This window comes from Lissotriton vulgaris, chromosome 11 (genome assembly GCF_964263255.1).
Source record: "Lissotriton vulgaris chromosome 11, aLisVul1.2, whole genome shotgun sequence".
In the NCBI taxonomy this organism is placed as follows: domain Eukaryota; kingdom Metazoa; phylum Chordata; class Amphibia; order Caudata; family Salamandridae; genus Lissotriton; species Lissotriton vulgaris.
Window position 1 is genome coordinate 133,963,417 of NC_141699.1, and position 16,636 is coordinate 133,980,052.

A 16,636-nucleotide genomic window follows, 5' to 3' on the forward strand; every position below is an offset into this window, starting at 1 on the left:
ACTGTAGCCTCTCATGCGCGCTGTTACTGAACTATCACATTAAACCAAATTACACGCGCCTGCTAACATCAGCCAGGGCTGTACCCGGGCTCAGGCGGCGGATCACTCCACTAATTACATGCACCTGCTAACATGAACAAGGCTGCAGCTGGGCCTCAAGCGGGGGGGACACACGCCTGCTAACATCAACCAGGGCTGCAGCTGGGCCTCAAGCGGGGGAACACGCGAATGACCGTATCTGAATACACACATTACACACATTCTATTTCATTCCCGGACAACGTCGGGACGGGCTGCTAGTACATATATATACGCCAAGGTGTATTGAAGAATGAGTGGGTGTATGAGTGTCTGAATGGATGATTTAGTGAGTACGTGACTGACTGAGTGATTAAACGTGTCTTAGTGGATGCATGGTTGAATGACTAATCTGTGTGAATGTCTGTATCAGTCTGTCAGTTGATGTGTAAGTGGCTGCATGGGTTGGTGAGTGGCTACATGAGTGTCTACATGGATAATGATTGGTTGTCTGAGTTCTCTGAGTACCAGTATGGGTGCCTGAGTGTCTGTGATGGTGGGTGGGGGGCGTGTACGACTCCCTGCATGGATGTGTGAGTGGGTGATATACTGGGTATATGGGTTCATGAGTGCATCTGCGAGGGACTGTATGGGTGAGTGAGTGTGTGTATGGCATTGTTGGTGAGTCAATGGATGTCTCAGTGGTATATGTGTGAGTAACTACATTTATGTGAAAGGATGTGAGTGTTGGAGTATATAAGTGACTATATGTGAGAGTGAGTGATTGTGAGAGTGGCTCTATGGTTGAGTGTGTGCTTGTGTCAGTGATTGTAGAAGAGAGTAAGTATGTGTTACTATCTGCATGAATAAGTGATGTGGTGTGTGTATAACGGTATAGGTGAGCAAATAGCTGTGTGATTGATTCTTTGGGTGACTGACTAGGTATGTGAGCAACTCTATGAGTGAGTGGCGGTGTGTGAGTGTCTGTATGGGTGTATGAGTGCAAATATCAGTGAGTGTATTGATGAGTGACTGTGTGTATGAGTAACTGTATGGGTGAGTGAGTGGATGTGTATGTAGACCTATGAATCAGTGAGTGGGTATGTACTAACTGGCATTGGTGTGTCTATGGTTTTCAAAATTGTAGTCTGTATTTTAGAATGGGTGTATGAAAGGTTATATTAGGGTATGAGGAGGTACATCAGATATTAAGTTGATGATGTCATCCGTGCTGTCATTTGAGATGTCATGACTGATGTCACTGACCATGTCATGAGTGATGTAATATGTGGCGTCATCAGCAGTGCATTGCGGGGGGTAAAAAGCAAAGTGTACTCGCTTTGAACAAACAAAGTGCTCCCACCAGCCCATAGCAAACTGCATTGTCCCAGGGATGGAGCTGGCCCTGGGGGATGGCGATCCCCAGGGAATAGGAGGGCTCCGCTAGGGGGGCTGCGGGTTCCCCCTCCAACAGGTTTAAAGCCCCAGGGAGTTGGTGGTCCCCAGGGCCGGGGGCCCACTACGGACCCCCTTCTTTTAATTAATTAATTCCCCGGAGGTGGTGGTCCCTGGGCTGTGTGGGGGGCAGGAGCCCCACCACACCTTATTATTTATAAAAGCTCAGGGGAAGTGGCGGTCCCCAGGGCTGCAGGGGGCTGCATGCCCCCGCATACTATAAACAAAGCCACAGGGAGGTGGTGATCCACGTGACTGTGGGGGCCCGCACCCTATTTTGACATTGCCTCCAGGACCTGGCCCACCAGGGGCTTAATTAAACGTAGCGCAGCTGACCGTGCTTCGATTTTTTAAATAATTTCGGCGGGATTCGCTGACCCTACGCGAATCCAGCTGAAAATGTTTTTTTTCATTTTTTTTTGGGCCTTTAGGGTCCCTGTGGTACCCCCTGAGCAGGCCTCGAAATCACACAGAATTGCATTGTTTATCACGTACAACAAGGCTGATGTAAAAACTGCTGCTCCCACAATGCAATTCTGTGTGATTTCGAGGCCCCACCTGATGGCAATAAAAGAGATGTGTAGTACTTGGCAGCAGTCTTTGCCTTTCATTTGATGTCGCTCTGCCTGTGACAAAGGACAGTGTATGTCTGAAACGCGTAAGGCAATCTTATTTACCAGGGATTTACAGATTGCGTTGTTGCCGGACTATTTCCGATGGAGAGTGCATCCTAAAAGCTTTGGCAACTTGTGGAACTGTATATATATGTATGTATATTACCTACTGGCGGTCTCCAGTAGGTATATATAGTTAGGACCTAGTTACCATAGGAAATCCCCAACATTCTATTTGGAATAACTTTGGCGCTGATTGAGGGATCTGCCTGTAATTTTCCTTAAATTTGCCTCGCTGCGCTCCGCTCCTTCCCTGAAAGTTTCGAGGGGATTCGTCAAGCGGGGACCGAGAAAAAAGGGGGGTCCCAAAACGTGTTTTCCCCATGTTAATTTCCATAGGGACATTCTGACAAGGCTACAGCTCGAACGGCTGAACGGAATTACACCATATTTGGCAAAATCGTAGGGACTGGTATGCAGCAGTGCCTTTTGTATGTTTGGTGTAAATCCCTCCAGTAGTTCTTGAGAAAATTGAATTTGAAATGTTTCAAATGGCATTTTCTATGGGACCTTTAGACACGGCTACTGCCCGAACGGCTGAACGGAATTACACCAACCTTGGCAAAATGGTAGGGACAGGTATGCAGTAGTGCCTTTTCTATATTTGGTGAAAATCCCTCCAGTAGTTGTTGAGAATTTGAATTTGAGCAAATTATATATCTATATGCGCTCAACATTCTATTGGGAATAACTTTGGCGCCGATTGAGGAATCTGTGTGTAATTTTCCAGAATTTTGGCCAGCTCCGCTCCGCTCCTTCCCTGAAGGTTTTGGGGGGATTCGTCAAGCGAGGGCCAAAAGGGGGGTCCCAAAACGTGTTTTTCCCATGTTATTTTCCATAGGGACGTTTAGACACGGCTACAGCCCGAACGGCTGAATGGAATTACACCATACTTGGCAAAATGGTAGGGCCTGATATGCAGATGTGCCTTTGCTATGTTTGGTGAAAATCCCTCCAGTAGTTGTTGAGAAAATTGAATTTGAGCAAATTATATATCCATATGCGCTCACCGTACGTGCACTGTACGCGTACATGCGCGTACCCTTACGTGCGCGAGCGAGTTTCTGATTGGCTGGCAGTCGACTGTCAACATTCCAAACTGTCCAAATAAGGAAGTGTTGGCCACCATCTTGTTTTTCAGGAGAACTGAGGCACAAGAGAGCCCAAAACAAGAGTGGAAAACACGAAAAGTGGGCAGGGTAGAGACCCCCCCAACCCTCTAGCCCTTCTCAGGGGGTCCCAAAAGACCCCCAAGGGCAAAAAAAAAAAAAAAAACGTGGGGTACGCGCACAGTACGCATACGGTACACGTACCGTGCACGTACCCTGCGATTTAAAAAAAAAAACCCTGAGAAGGGCTAGGGGGTCAGGGGGTCTCAACCCTGCCCCCTTTTCGCGTTTTCCACTATTGTTTTGTGCTCTCTTGTGCCTCAGTTCTCCTGAGAAACAAGATGGGTGCTCAGGTGGTCCCAGAAGGATAATAACATATATAAACGTTATCCGCTAATAGAATTTACAAAACCTTTGAAATTTATTGAAAACAATATAGGTTTCACGCTTGATATAGTTAGGAATTAGCATTTAAAAAACCTTGCAAATTCCCTGAAAAACCATAGGTTTCAACCCTTATATAGTTAGGAATTAGCATTTGAAAAACCTTGCAAATTCACTTAAAAAACCATAGGTTTCAGGCCTTATATAGTTAGGAATTAGCTTTTAAAAAACCTTGCAAATTCACTTATAAAACCATAGGATTCAGGCCTTATATAGTTAGGAATTAGCATTTTAAAAACCTTGCAAATTCACTTAAAAAACCATATGTTTCAGGCCTTATAGAGTTAGGAATTAGCATTTAAAAAACCATTGAAATTGCTCCTATATAGTTAGTTGTACTAACTATATTTCGCGCACCCGCAATTCACTGCTGATGATGTCACAGATTACATCATTCATGACATGGTCAGTGACATCACTGATGACATCTCAAATGACATCACTGATACCTCATATTCCTTCACTCTCTTCACAGCCTGGTGTGCCTTTATTCATGGTCATGAGGAAGGGGCGTTTGTGGCCCCGAAACGCGTCGGACATACATTATTTTTGGAGGGAGGATTTGAAACTGCACGGGAGCTAGTTGAGATCGGAGGGTCCGGGTGTTGAGGTGAGCCCTTTCAAAAGCGCTTGCGAATCTTGCTGAAACAACAATAAAATATATATATACACATCCAAAACGCACCTGTAAGACTGGTCCTCAACCTGCCAAGACACTGCCACATCTCACAGCACCTACGCAGCCTCCACAGGTTCCCCATCAAAGCTAGAGTCACCTTCTAGATGCTAACCAACGCTCACATGGCCCTCCACAACACCGGACCAGCATACCTGAACAGCTGACTCAAATTCCACGCACCCCAAAGGACCCTACGATCAGCCCAGCTCTCCTACGCTGTGGTCCCCGGCACCAGAAAGACCAGATCGGGAGGTCGCTCCTTCTCCTTCCGCACGGCCAGAGCCTGGAACGACCTTCAGCTCTACCTCAGACAGACAACATCGCTCCCCATCTTCGCAAGAAACCTCAAAACCTGGCTCTTCGACAGACCCCCTTCTTGATGGACTGTAACCTGCGACCACCCCCCCCCGCGATCCCCCCCTGCCCCAGTGCCTTGCGACCCTTATGGGTAAGTAGTCGCGCTTAACAAACACCTGATTGATTGAATGATTGATTGAAAAATGCTAGATGACATGAGGAGTAACAATTTCTGCGCCCTGAGGATACCAGCGGACGTGTCACCACAGCCTCTACAGGGCAAAATGGGATCTGTATTAGCTGACTTGTTGGAGGTTTCAACTGATAACGTGCCTGTAGCACTGTGATCTTAGTGGTGACCTCAGTGGGGTGTGGGATTGAAGAGTATATCTAGGAAAGACAAGGTTATGTTTAGTTACTGCCTTCTTGGCTTTCTTTATGAATATGAGTCTGTCCATCTCCCTGGTGGTATGTAGGTGGTTATATACTATAGATATATGTAATGAATACAGTTATACCTAAAAATGTCTAGAACCCCAAATTACTGGACACCTCTACTGCTCTGATGAATTTGTGATGCGTTCTGAATGAGTAACCTAGAACAAACACCACAGTTTGCACTGGAAAGGATATTGCAATTCGACACGGTGGTAATTCATCAAGCAAGAACATCTCCCAAAGGGCATTCCAAGTGGAAGCAACCTCAGAATAAGAGTCCGCTCTGCTATTTGAGACACTATTGCAGAGCCCAGAGAGAATACATCCATCTGGGAGCAGAAATGTAACGGTGGATGACAACTGCAGTCAAATCTATGAACTGTGGTGGAAATCTAGATATTTATGAGCCACATTAAATTTTGAAATAAACGTTTAATGCATCACTGTGAATTCATGGTCAAACTTTTATACTTTTTTGTATGAATCTTACCTTGTGTATTCCTGAGAAAATACAAAATATGTGCATCCATGAATTCATCAGGAACATTGTTTTTAGCCACAAAAAGTGTTGAATGGTAAATCGTCTTCATAATAGTTTTCTGAAAGAAAACAAGCCTGCTTAATTTAAGCTCATAACAGAAATACGTTGGCCACAGTTCTTAAAACGAGTTCAAGATATGTGCTTTCAGACTAAAAAAGCAATCGGATGCTTGAGGTGTAAAGCAGATCCTTAGGCTGAAGTCTACTTCTCCTGTTATTGTGCAACTTCTACGATCAGAAACATGTAATTACCAAAGAGAAAAACATGGAGGGGCACTTCGACCTGAGGAGGGTTGTGTATGTGTATTGCAAATGTACATTTTTAATTTGCCAAATAATGAAAATATTGGAGGAGTGTTATTGTATGTAGTTACTGTTGTTCCCTTGTAAAACTGGATAAAATAATTTTTGTGTAAAAATAATGCAGCCTTGATGATGTTCTAAGATGGTGTATGTCTTTGGAGCCAAACACATGTTGGTGAGAAGAAATTGGATTTTAATGGATACTGGGTGACTCTTGGTGAGAGAATGGACCTTAATTTGCAATGCATATGATGAAGAATTACTTGCATCATTAAAAGCAAAAGCAAACTGAATTGAAAAGGGGTTTTAGCACCAGTAAACTTCGAACTATACAATAACCCAGTGAAGGTGTGCTGATTTTGATGATTTATAAATTTGAGACATTATATGTTTTGTAATTGGAATGTAGTGGGTAATTAAACAGCCCCTACTATTTGTCACCTTAATCTGATGTTTGATAAGTAGGAACTACTGCAGAAAAAAAACTGAGATATGGACTGGTTTGCTCAGGTTAATGAAGAAGCAAAACAGCGTGCAGGTGCTCCCAACATACCAAGCAAGCAGAGTGTATGCAGCAGACTAGTAGCCTGAGTATTAACAGGCGTAGCAAGACCTTTATGAAGAAGTTCTACATTCCAGAGGAGAAATCACTAGTGGAATTTCCTCCACCGCAATATTAATATAGTCAGTAAAATTTCTCTGGTAGAATATCCTAAGGAAAACACATTTCTTATGGAAATTAAGGAAATGTTTTTACGACCAAAACCAAATCAGGCCTGAAAACCTTCCTCCACCTGGAAGTCAAATTAGGAATTTCTTTCCAGGAGAATTCAGGTGGAAAGTTTGGGCAGGGTCTAGAAATTGTCACCAAAGAAATAGCATTTCTTTCCGTGATTCCCATTGGCAACAATTATCTTCGTGGTCAGTGTACTCATTTCACCTACAAGGTGCAATTCAAAAGCAGCAGGATGACTGAAAAATCTATATGCTGTAGCTGTGCCAACAATAGTGGCAGACTACCTTCTATATCATTATGATATGTCATATGCCTAGAGTTTTTACGAATTATTTAGCCATCTTAAATGTCTAGGAATCTGCTATGTTGTGCAGATTTGCAATCTTCCTAGAGAACTGCGCTGATACTGTTACAGGCGATTGACCTGAGCATATGGATTATGCCTTTTTCATGGAACCCTGGATATTCTTGCAGTGTTTATGGTTACATTTCAAGCAAGCACTATTTTGTTCGGTTTATTAGTCAATGGCAAATGGAGACATTTGGGATTGAGATGTAACCTACAAAAGGCAAATCCAATGAAAATAAACTACCAATTCATAAGATTCTGAGTATGATTCGCAGTTTGGTAGTAATTGAAGATCTTACAATTAATGGTGGGAGTGCTAAATCAAGAATTCGCTCCAACACAGTGATAGTATGTACACCAGTGTATTTTCCTCCAGAATTAGCACTACCTATAAAAACCAGAGGACTTTCCAAATCCACCCAACTCTAAATTGCATGCTTTTAGTTAGTGTTCTGTAGTTTCTGTTGTTAAATGTGGTCCATTGCCCTTGCAGCGAGGTGTGCACTTTATTACTTTAGGCATTTTTGTAGAAGTAAATAGGAAAATAAATAAGTATGTCTGGCATCAAGCAGTTGATTCTCTTTGTGAAAACAGTAAACATTTTCAATAACAGTTGTTAACTAGGTGTATTTACTGTCAATGGGATTGGATCCACTGTTTCCTCAGATTGGTTGTCCTCCAAATTATCTTCAGCACCTGCGGACCTTGATGAAGACACCACATCTGTAGATGGAGCATCAGGCGCTTCTTGTTCTGGGGAAGATACAGATTTTCTGTCTTTTCTCTTCTTATCTTTTTCTGAAAAAGATATTTTTTTAAATTATTGCTAGCAGTGCTTCAAAGGCTACAGAAAGTTACAAAAAGGAGTCAGTTATCAACCTACAACAAAGATAGAGCATATAAAACAGGTACTAGACTGATAGTTTAGTTGTTCAGCTTGTGGAACTGGTGTAAGCACATACCATAGCAGCAGTCATATTATAATCTAAAATACGATATAATGCAATTTAGTATCACTTACATAATATCCGGAAATACTTCACCACATCAACAAGAGTCCCTACGCTACTACAGTAGGTCATGTGCTAACCAGCAAATATTCAATTATGAAACTATGAATGACAAAGCCATATTTCTATTAATATATTTCTTGCAAATAGCGTTATATTTAGGCACAAAACATCTAAATTAATCTTTCTACTACCGAGATATGTGGATGGCCATATGAGAAGGGATACACAAAACATCCTTTAAAATGTTTTAATTAGGGAAGGCAATAACTAAATTCCATGGACTAAAACTTTGTTTGGGCAGATTTGGAGGATACTGGGAGGTTAAAATGACAATCCGCCTCCCAACCTTAATTGCGAACCACATAGTGAGAGAACCACATAGTGAGACACAATGTCTCAGCCACCCCACAAATAGGGTGGACAACAAACAAGTAAAAAAAAAATGTCTACCGGGATAGCCCTAGGAATGCCTATGGGATTTGATGGGGCTGTGCTTACTTTTATCTGATAATCCAACAGCATTTTCAATAGGCAACTCTTCAGATTCTTGGGAAGGGTTAATCTTTGTATCTTCTTCATCTGCAAGTGTATCATCTTTTGTGAATTCTTCTGGCTCTTCAAAACACAAATAAAGATAATTTATTAATAATAACTGCAAAAGATAACTGTAAACTAATGCAAGATTTTGCTTTCACCAGATCAATTTTGGTCATTAGTGCGGAACGGACTTAATTCCGAACAGATACTGAAGTGGATTTTTTCCATTACAAAGCAGCCCACAAAAGCAATGCAAGGATAGATCATATGTGCTTGACAGACGACTACTGCCACAGCTTGGGGAGGTGGATTTCTTGTTTGCTCTGTGGATTGGACACAGGGAGGGCAGGAACGTAGGGTAGCATGTGGTGGCTGAGCGACACCCTACTAAAAGATATCATAGTTTTGAAATTAATAGAGCATGGCATTAAAAAATATCTTTAACTGAATATTTATGATAAGGTAAGTAACACCATACTTTGGAAAGCGCTGAAAGCGACTACCTTTGGAAAAAATATTTCAGTGGAAGTTATCTTATGAATATGAGACAAGCTCTGCTGAAGATGTTGAGGGGAGAGGTTACTGAGGCCGGTATAAGTGAACATTACCACCAACTGTGTGGTGTGGAGTGAATGTCCAGAGAAGGCATATCAAAACCTTTGAGATAGACAGGGTGACTAGCATCTTGAGCTTATTGGCTAAATCAAAGATTCCTAAGGCATACAAGGCACTTGATCCAGTCTGATGTCGCATCAGGTGTTTTGCTGATGTCGACATCTAAATGACTTGACTCTTTCAGAGTCCTTGGAAAGATAAGGAAATACAACACCTGTTTCAAAGACAGACATGTTAAAGACATTGCAAAAAGCAGAAAATGGAGTTGCGGCCTACTAAAAATGGAGCCGGATCATTTGTCTTTATGTCATCGCCAGCTTGTACGTCTGAATTGTGACGTCAAAGGGGTGGAGAGAGATATGGGTATTTATCTAATTTAGAGGGAAATCCAAGCTCTCAGGCAAGGAGATATAAAAGTCTATACTTAAACTAATCTTATATGGTGATTTAAACAGATCAGGCATGATACTGAATATTCCAATAAAAATTATGCTGCCTTAAAAAGAAAAAGAAAAACATAAAAATAGTTCATAGAAAAATCTCAGTCCAGGAATTCTGTTTTTAATCCTCGTCTGAGAACATATCAACATCATGTAGTGTATTTAAGGTTGGCCCGGTTTTAAGACACAGCATGTAACATTAACTACCCTTGTACAGCAGTTCATGGTGTGTGGGGCTGAATCTAGTGGGAGTGACTGATAAAACGGGACTTAACCCAGGCGTGAAAGCTCTACACATTCCATGCAAGAAAATGGTATCACACAGAAGGAAGTAGCCTAACGAGTATCTATAGCAGGATGTACTAATAAACACAGGGTCATCATTGTTCAAGCACATGTAGGAGAAAGGTAACTTTCATGAATGGAACAGACGTGAACTGTGCATTGTTTTGTACCAGCCCAATGATTTACATTTCTGACAGTAGTGAAAATAAAAGGTTGATATTGATAGGGAAATAATGCTGTGTATTAGCCAGGTGAAAGGTAGAAGGTATCCGACTAAAAATTGTGCTTCTTCCATGTGTTTAATACTCAGCAAAGTATGTGATGATTCTTTTTTTCGCTTTTTTCGCCCTTGTTTTCTGTGTTGGGTCAAATTATATGGTTTGAAAAAAATAGCTGTTTTGTTTAGAAGCTGCCCAGGCACAAAGCCTGACCGGAGTGTTTGTAATGGCAATTTAATTTTACAATAGCTCTTAGCCGAGTCTGACCATGTTTTAACGGGAAACATCATTTACAACGAAGTCTTTTCCACGCTTGACGTTTTCAACGATCCACTTACCCCGCAAACGTCTCTTCAACGAGGGAGCCTTCAACGACCGTCTTTACCACGCAAGTGGTATTCCTTTTGGTCGTCCAGCATGTAAGTTCTGCGTGGCCTTGGGGGGCTGGGGGGGTCTCCCCCCCATGAAAAAAATAAAACGAGCAGGCTACATACAATAAAAAAACGCACTAAAGTGTCATTAAAAAAAAAAAAAAAAGAGCCGACCAAAGACGTGGCGAGTACGTCATAATTGAAGTCCTTTTTTAGTTTTGGTAGACGTGTTTTAACGCATATTTCGATGGAGGATGGAAGTAAGAGCTGGTGAACGTAACGTTTTTGAAATGCGAGTTTAGAACTTGCGTTCTAAAAAGTTGCGTGGTACAGCCACTTGCGAAGTAAAATTTGCGTGGTAATGCCATGCGGAGTATTTGTATTCGTGGTAAAGTCATATATTCGTTTTAACAGATGTAAGTCTCTTGTAAGGAGATATAAGGCTGAGGACAGAATGTGATATTTATGAATCCACTGTCTTAAACAGCACGTGAATACCATTGTCGATAACTTTAAAAATTGTTTCCAAGTTTTCCTGATCTATTTGCCTACTTCTTTCTGAACCTTCTTTTTTTTGTTGAAAATGTGTTGCATCTGTTATAAATGGCATATATTCCTGTTACCAAGAATTGTCTATTTCTAATGGGATGTGGTCCCAGAAGGAAGTCTGAGAAAGCCATGTTTCCCTTGATTTGAGATAAACATTATTTTATGGCCGAAATGCTGGAACGTGCTAAACAGCATTGGCAGAGTTTGCCTACACATATGTCGTAACTACTATAGGTGTTTGTGTACTATATCTTGGATAAGGTCAAATAGCTTTAGGGTCAGGGGTGTTGGAAAGAAATCAACGCATGCAGGTATTAGAATCATAGTGCTGGAGGGCCAAACCTTCAGAAGGAAATTGAGTGGAATTAAATGTTCCATTTTGGATAATTTAATCAGAAATATTAATTTGTGATCGCAAATGACTAAATAGAGTGAAATTAACTTTTGGTTTTGAAGTTTTTTTAAAGTCTTTCATGGTACCGAATCCCAGACAGGTAGTCTGCTGGCTAGTTTTATTCAATAAAATCATTTCTTTAGGTATAATACATGCCCCAAATAACGCCACTTTTCCTGGAATCTGCCAAAACTTTGTTCCCCAAATACTTTTCTCATCAATGTTTTCTTTCCAGTATTCATAGTCCTGAATGGGCAGATTCTGAATAAATTAATTTGAGTAAATCAGCTTCATTGCAGTAATTAGATTCTTTTGAAGTCATTGGACATTGGACTCAGCGCAGGCAAGCACTATGTTCATTGTAGCTTATTTACACAATTTAAACGGACCCATTAAAACAACGGACCTTGACACTGTCTTTTTGTGGTGGTGCCCTGAAACATCTTTTCTGTATTTTGACTATATTTGAAAGGATTATCCCTGACTGCTGTTTTTAATTGCGCCGCCTTTATTATTTATTATTATTTTGAGATTTGTAAAGCGCCTGGTGACCCGAAGGCATCCCCGCGCTATAATACTGTAAAATCCAGGACAGGCGAGAACCAGGTACTATTTGGGGAAGAGGAGGGTTTTGAGTTTTTTGCGGAACATCGTGTGGCTAGGTTCCAGACGCAGCAGACGGGGGAGTGCGTTCCATGTGGAGGAGGCCTTAACCGAGAAGCGGCTTCCACCGGTGCGCGCCTTCTTGAATCTTGGGACTGTGGCCAGGTGTTCATTGTCCGAGCGGAGGTTTCTGTGGGCTTTATAAGGTGTAATCATATCTTTGAGGGTGGCAGGTCCAACCCCATTGATGAGTTTGTGCGTGATGCACATGGCCTTAAACTCCACTCGCTGGCGGACCGGAAGCCAGTGCAGAGATTTGAGGGCCGGTGTGGTATGGGCTCTGGGGGGAAGTTTGAGAATGAGTCTCGCCGCGGCATTTTGTACGCGCTGAAGTTTGGTCAGGGTGGTTTCAGGAGCACCGAGGTATGCGGCGTTGCCGTAGTCCAGGCGCGCCAATATGAGCCCTTGCACCAGAAGTTTCCTGGACAGGGGGGCAGGAGGGGGAGGATCTTCCGAATTGAACGGAGAAGACCAAAGCATGTGCCCGCGGTTTTAACTGCCTGGGTCTTCAAGGAAAGGTCCTGCTCCAACCTTTGCTTTCTATTCCACCGCAGTCTTTGACTCTTGTCTAGTTTCTACGTTTTCTGTCTCTTGGACAGCCATTTAGGGTAGCCGTCTAGTTTGCCTGCCTATAAAAAGCTGATGTGGACTTGCAGCGGGCATGCATGAGGCAAGCCCGTCTGCGCCCGTCCCTGCCTGGACATCGCCAGGAGCCAGAATGCCTGGTGCTTTGGAGGAAAAGGGTGATAAACCTAGCAGAATTTCTTACTCTTCTACTTCCCTTCATCAGCTAAGTGAATCTTACAGACCGGGTACCTTACACAAACTGCACTGCCTACATGGTTTTCCTTGGGCTCTTGGGGGACATGTGGCTTGCTTTTGTTGCTATTTTGAATGTGGCTATGGGTTATTCAGCTCCACTTCGAGGAATATCAACTCTGATATACCAAAATAAAATCTAGTTTGCAGTGGGAAAATCCCTGTCAACCCACCTGCTGCTCTTCTTTCTATAGACAATCGGTTCTTTCGGGTACAATGAATTTCTTCACTTATTTTTTATTTTGAGCAACATATTCCTTTGTAACAAAATGGATAAGTCAAGGCACATATACAATTTCTATACTGAAAGAGAGAAATCCAAACCATCTGAAAAGTTTATGAGATACTTTATAAATTGTATTCAGAAGTGAATCCGGGGACCCGCCAAAGCGCGGTGCTAAACAATTATAGTGCAAGTGAGAGGACGACGCAGAACCTAAAAAAAAGGTGAATACAAAATTAGATTAAATGAAATACAGAACGGGGATTATTAAAAACGCTGTCGCATGAATAGCTGGTCTGCCCTGTAGAGTGCTGTTGCTGTCAGGTCAGGCACACGGGTAGTTGTTAAGAGGAGAGCCCACCTAGAATGCCCTCCTTATATGCAGGCCAGCATGTCCTTGTGACAGCTGGTCTGCTAGCCCAAATGGCGCCGCCAGGCGTCCGAAAACTTCCCCCAAGATGGCGGCCAAAGTCAGAAGTGAATCCGGGGAATCCGGGGACCCGCCAAAGCACGGTGCTAAACAATTATTTATTTATTTATTTATTTATGTATGGGATTTTTATTGCGCAAACAAATACCCGAAGGTGTGAGGACGACGCAGAACCTAAAAACAAGGTGAATACAAAATTAGATTAAATGAAATACAGAACGGAGATTATTAAAAACGCTGTCGCCTGAATAGCTGGTCTCCCCTGTAGAGCGCTGTTGCTGTCAGGTCAGGCACACGGGTAGTTGTTCCTTCTCAATGGAAGAGCGCAGTGGTCAAGCCCCTTTTAAAAAAGCCTACACTTAATCCCGAGGTGCTTGAGAATTACCGCCCCATCTCTTTGCTCCCAGCACCGGCAAAGATGATGGAGACTTATCTCAATCAACATCTGGCGGCTTTTCTGGACTCCTCGGGTCTCCTGGATCATTCCCAGCATGGATTCAGGGGGTACCATAGTACAGAGTCGGCCCTTACGGTGGTTTTGAATAACATCCGCATGGAGGTAGATCAGGGACACACTAATATTCTGGTCCTTTTGGACTGGACAGCTGCCTTCGATTCCCTGTCCCCTTCGGTTTTAACATCTCGCCTGAGGGAGATAGGGGTGGAAGGGACGGCTTTGAATCTGCTGGCCTCCTTTTTGGACCAGAGAGTGCAGAGGGTCAAGTTGGGGGAGTTCTTATCTCCATCCCTTACGGTGCAATGCGGGGTCCCACAGGGGTCGGCATTAAGTCCAACTCTTTTCAACATCTATGTGACCCCGCTTGCTAGGCTTGTAAGATCTTTCGGGATGGAGGTAGTCTCTTATGCCGACGACACACAGATCTTGGTGTCCCTTTCCCATCTGGGGACGTGTCGCCGTTCAGTTTTAGGAGCTGCATGGAAGCAGTTTCCTTGTGGATGATTCACAATTCACTTAAACTGAACGGCGAGAAGACTGAGATTTTGGTGTTCGGTCCCAACCAGAACATCTGGTCGCCTGATTGGTGGCCGCCCTCTCTGGGAGCCTGTCCCACACCCACGGAGTCGGCGCGGAACCTGGGGGTGTTAATTGACCCCGCTCTCTCCATGTCTTTGCAGGTAAATAGAACGGTGGCGACCTGTTGGGGTATTATTAAAATACTCAGAAAAATAAAGCACTATCTGTCTCCTCAGGCGCGGAAGCAAGTGGTGGTAGCTCTTGTCGCTTTGCGACTTGACTACTGTAATGCGCTTTACATAGGCATGAATAAGAACCTGCTACAGCGTCTTCAGACTGCCCAAAACGCGGCAGCCAAATTGGTTTTGGACGCCACCAGATCAGCGTCAGCAACAGCAGCCAGGAGGGCCCTACACTGGCTTCCAATTGAATCAAGGATTACTTTTAAAATTCTTTGCCTTACCTACAATACTCTCTCTGGTAAAGGTGATGGGGGCGTGTATAGACAGGCTTTTTGGCCCTATTTGGGAGTGATATAGACTTTAATCTTGCTCACATCTAGGATATGTATTCCTAGCTTGTGTTGGCCCTTTTAAGCCCTTTCTTTCAGACATAGAAAAGGCCATCTATTGCCTATTGGCCTGTCATTTTTGCTTATAGTAGAGGTTGGATCCTGTGGTCCTGACTTTATATTACACATTGGTATGGTTTATGTAGGTACTCTGACAGAGCTAAGGGTTATTTCATCCTTCTCAGGCCTACAAGGTCCAGAACTAGAGAAACTCCATTTTGATGGAGCTGAGAGGCTTCAGGGGTAAAGGTAAAGTTTATAGTTAAGGCTGTTGACTGCTAGGGGAAAACCAGTCAGGACTGCTTCTTATCCGAGGAATGTGTTTGTCTCTTGGGCCCAGACGTAACAAGCAGCTGGCCACTGCGGTTGCGCAAAGAGCTCTGGAGCTAGCACAGGAATTCGGTGGGAGGCAGCCCTCTGTTGGAAATTTCCATGAGGGGAGAGGAATCCATATTAGCGAATAGCAGGAGAGGAGGAGTGGTCAGTTCTGTTTGGTTCTTGCAGAGGAGAGAGCAGGATGTCTGCTGGAGCTGCAGAATGCAGTGCAGTTCTGGAATGGAGAAAGAAGGCAGATGATTGCGAAGCTGAAGAGAGAGCAGTGACTATCAGCTGGGACTGCCAGTTTGTCAGAGCATCATAGCAGATGGAGGAGCTGAGGCTGTCAGCTGGAGCAATTGAACCAGAGGCGTGTAGCTGTGGTGACGGAGGGAGAGACAGAGAGAGCCCTGACCCCACCAGAGACAGAGAGAGCCCTGATCCCACCAGAGTCAGAGAGAAATCTTCCTTCTAATAGGTGAGGTAGTCTAAACTAGTCCCCTTTACACTTACCCCTTAATCTTGTCCTTATTCCCTAGGCTATTGTATGTCTAATCCTTTTCTTTCAGCGGTGTGTTAAAAGTTCCTGTTACCCCGCAGATAACCTTGTACTGTATATCTAATCCTTTTCTTTCAGCGGTGTGTTAAAGTTCCTGTTAGTCATAGAGACCCCGCAGTTTTGTGTATGTGTATTTCATCATTGTTAAAATAAAGAGACCCCAGTTCTTAATGAACTAGTGTGTATTTATTATTCTTATGATAAAGCTAGCCTTTCTCCTAACCAGTTGCTGTTGAGCAACTGACGGATCAAAAGGGAGTAGGAGCGCTTAAATCAAGGAATAACTCAATCACATAGTGTGTATATTGTTTGTCCCCATACAGTGGAGGTAACCTTGTCTCCTAGTCAGGTATTACTGTTTGAACAGATGTTACCCCTGATCAGGTAAGTGATAGTTGAATAATTAGGGAGATAGGAGACCTCCAACTAAGGGATAAAGTTTATACCAAGTAATTTGGCCATCCCATAATATTATTGTAGTAGCAAACCCTTAGTGAATAGTGAGAGAGACTTCCCAACATAGAGACAGAGAGCTGAAGGTATTCATAGGAAAGTGGTCGTCATTGGTAAGTGGCGTTAGTGAGAGCACTGATTGTGGTCAGTGTGTAGATCTGCC

The 16,636-nt window shown here is 43.2% G+C and overlaps 1 protein-coding gene across 1 annotated transcript in view; it reads right to left on the reverse strand.

Moving 5' to 3' along the window:
- DNAH10 (dynein axonemal heavy chain 10) overlaps positions 1–16,636 on the reverse strand; it is a 1,963,751-nt gene that overhangs the window by 1,805,389 nt on the left and 141,726 nt on the right. The window contains exons 2-4 of the mRNA XM_086942901.1: positions 8,554–8,670; positions 7,677–7,840; positions 5,605–5,713 (exon numbers count right to left, since the gene is read on the reverse strand). Of these exons, the coding sequence (XP_086799027.1) occupies positions 5,605–5,713; positions 7,677–7,840; positions 8,554–8,670 (390 nt within the window). The remainder of the gene's footprint in view (positions 1–5,604; positions 5,714–7,676; positions 7,841–8,553; positions 8,671–16,636) is intronic.